Source organism: Bison bison, unplaced genomic scaffold (assembly GCF_000754665.1).
Source record: "Bison bison bison isolate TAMUID 2011002044 unplaced genomic scaffold, Bison_UMD1.0 scf7180017847018, whole genome shotgun sequence".
NCBI lineage: Eukaryota > Metazoa > Chordata > Mammalia > Artiodactyla > Bovidae > Bison > Bison bison.
The window spans coordinates 4098-7151 of record NW_011477591.1 but is presented as its reverse complement, the minus strand read 5'-3'; the positions used below and the strand labels follow the sequence as shown (position 1 = coordinate 7151).

At 63.2% G+C, this 3054-nt stretch overlaps 1 protein-coding gene across 1 annotated transcript in view; it reads left to right on the top strand.

Moving 5' to 3' along the window:
* Window positions 1-2845, top strand: part of LOC104989637 (RAC-alpha serine/threonine-protein kinase-like) — an 18438-nt gene extending 15593 nt beyond the window's left edge. Inside the window, exons 9-12 of the mRNA XM_010841380.1 lie at window positions 16-224; window positions 534-621; window positions 1418-1520; window positions 1892-2845. Coding sequence (XP_010839682.1) covers window positions 16-224; window positions 534-621; window positions 1418-1520; window positions 1892-1971 — 480 coding nt within the window. The 3' untranslated portion in view covers window positions 1972-2845. The remainder of the gene's footprint in view (window positions 1-15; window positions 225-533; window positions 622-1417; window positions 1521-1891) is intronic.
* The last annotated feature ends 209 nt before the right edge of the window (window positions 2846-3054 follow it).

The following is a 3054-nucleotide window of genomic DNA, read 5'->3' as shown; positions in this document are numbered from 1 at the left end:
GCACATCATCTCGTACATGACAACGACTACGGCCGGGCAGTGGACTGGTGGGGGCTGGGCGTGGTCATGTACGAGATGATGTGCGGCCGCCTGCCCTTCTACAACCAGGACCACGAGAAGCTCTTTGAGCTCATTCTCATGGAGGAGATCCGCTTCCCCCGCACACTCAGCCCGGAGGCCAAGTCTCTGCTCTCGGGGCTGCTCAAGAAGGACCCCAAGCAGCGGTGAGCCCTGCCCCGAGCCGCCCTCCAGCTGCCTGTCCCCCGACACCCCCAGGCACTGCTCAGCAGGCTTTGCTGGTGGCTGTGTGTGATGTACTTGGCCTGGGCTGGCCCAGGCAGGGCGGCCCCTCATACCTGGCCAGGAAGAGCCTGCCCGGCTCATAGCTCTGCCCACCTAGTGCCTGCACCTGCGGGACTTTGCCACGGAAGGGGCTGCTCTTGTTCTCTGCTGCCTGGCAGCCGGCCTTAGCCTGAGCCCGGGCCCCGGGCCGGCAGGCACGACCGGTCACCATGGCTACCGTTCCCCCCCAGGCTTGGTGGGGGCTCTGAGGACGCCAAGGAGATCATGCAGCACCGATTCTTTGCCAGCATCGTGTGGCAGGACGTGTACGAGAAGAAGGTGCGTGGGGCCATGCCCCAGCCAGCACACCCGCTCACCTGCACCTGCTCACACCTGACTCACATCTCACACCCCTCACACGTGCTCACACCCCCACACACATGAGGAGGCTTTCGAGGGTTGAGGCAGCATGCTTCCTGCACACGTGGTTCTCTGCTTTTTGCCCTCTGTGGGACCCACGAGCTCCAGGCCCTGGCCCGTGCTGGCAACGTGGCTCACAGACCCAGGGAGCTGGTCCCTAGGCTTGCTAGCTGTCTCTCCTCAAGCCTGCTTCCACCCTGTTGCCAGCACACCCCTTCTCTGCAGGCTGCACACAGCCAGCTGGACCTCTGTCCCTGAGACGGGGCTCCCTGACTCTGCCCCTCTCCAGCCAGCATCCTGCCCCAGGGCCTGCTTGCCTCCTGGCCCTGCCTTCTGAGGGCTCTGGTGCCAACCCTGACCCAAGCAAGACCCAGCCTGCTAGTTGCTGCTAGTTCCCAGGCAGTCCTGACCCCAGTCCAGGGTGGAGCACATGGGGGTCTTTGCTTCCTCCCATGAGCCTGGCCCTTTAAAGTTGCCCTCGAATCCTCTGTCATGGTGGGTCCTCTGCAGCCTGACGCTGCCTGGCCACTGATGCCCAGGGCCGAGAGTGAGGTGGGCAGCCCTGAGGTGGGTCCCTGAAGGGCAAGGTCCCCCAGGGTACCCAGGCAGGGGAAGGCCTGGCCACAGGCTTGTCTCCTGGGTGGGGAGCTGTGTCTGGGTCCAGGTGTGCCAGGGAGCACGGAGCAAGGCTGTAACCCACCCCTACCTCCTGCAGCTCAGCCCGCCCTTCAAGCCTCAGGTCACATCTGAGACGGACACCAGGTATTTTGATGAGGAGTTCACGGCCCAGATGATCACCATTACGCCACCTGACCAAGGTGAGGGTGCCCTTCCCACCGACCCCTCCTCTTGAGACAATAGAACTCTGTTCAGCATTTTACTGGGTGGCCCCCTCTCCTGTTAGGGGAGAAGGCAGTGGCACCCCACTCCAGTACTCTTGCCTGGAAAATCCCATGGACAGAGGAGCCTGGTAGGCTGCAGTCCATCGGGTCGCTAAGTCAGACACGACTGAACGATTTAACTTTTCACTTTCCCTCTGCAGGGTGGGCACCAGGGCCGCAGTCTCCTGGTCCCGGGATCGTGGGGGCGGGGGTCACTGAGGCTTGTTGTGGAGTCTTGGGGGTGAGCCCTTGGGGCCTGCCTGGGTTTCCCCGGTGCCCGGGAGCTGAGCTGCCCCTCCTGTCCACAGACGACAGCATGGAGGGGGTGGACAGCGAACGGAGGCCCCACTTCCCCCAGTTCTCCTACTCGGCCAGCGGCACGGCCTGAGGGGCCCGCTGGGCCGAGCTCAGTACACCGCCATGGGCAGCCACGTGCTCTGGACGACGCTTCCGAGGACTGGGAGGAAGCCTCGCACGGAGGATCTGTATTTAATGTTTTTTATTTCTGGATGCGTTTGAGTGGAACCACGCCATCCTCCAACACGGATGGGGAGGCACCCCATGCCATGGGCAGGGCCGCCCGCACTGGGGGCAGAGTGCCCCTGGCCGGCCCGCTCGGGAGGAAGACGTCCTGCGGTTTCTCTTAATTTATTCATCCAGTTCTCCAGACGCTGCCTCGGCCTTTGGAATGATTAGATTCCTGTAGGAAAACGAGGACTTCTGCAGCCGCGTGCACGCGGGTCCCCATGGGCCCTGCCCGTGGCCCCTCCATCCATCCGTCCGGTCAGCTGTCCCTGGCTGCCCCTGTTTCCCCCAACCCCGCAGCCCTGGAAGCCGTCTGGCTGTGGGGTGCTGGCCCAGCCCCCTCTCGCTTGGGGAGGGGCTGAGCGGAGGCTGCAGGAGGGTGGCCCCCACGATCAGGCCGGGCTGGGGCTCTGGCAAGATAGAGGGGCCGGGTGCCACCTATCGCTGTCTGTGCGTACTGGGGTTTCTGATCTCAGGAGAAAGCCCTCCCTGCGCCCCTTTCCCACTGGGACCGTCTCTCCGATGGCTCCCCCCGGTAGCACTTGTCCTTCTAGAAGCTTCACTCCCGCTGTCGCCCCGGCCCTGCCCGGCGCCCTCTACAGGGGCCGTTGCTGCGCCCTGTGCGCCTCCTGGCCAGACGCTGCGCTGCACCAAGGCGTTTTTTTATACTCAACTTTAGTATTTTTACTATTATGAGACTTTCCCTCCAAATTCTTCAATAAAAATTGCTTTTCAACTCTGTGGCTCGTTTTGCTGGGTGGCGGATGGAAGAGCATGTGGCTGACCCCCTGGCAGGGCGCACTTGGCCTTCCCGCGCCCAAGGTGGCCTGCCTGGAGGCCCGGGGACGACCTGAGAGGGAAGGTGTCCCTCACCTGCCTCTGGCAGGATTTGCCAGGGACTCGGAGGAAATGCCTTGGCTGCCCCTGTGCCCATGGCTTCACCCCA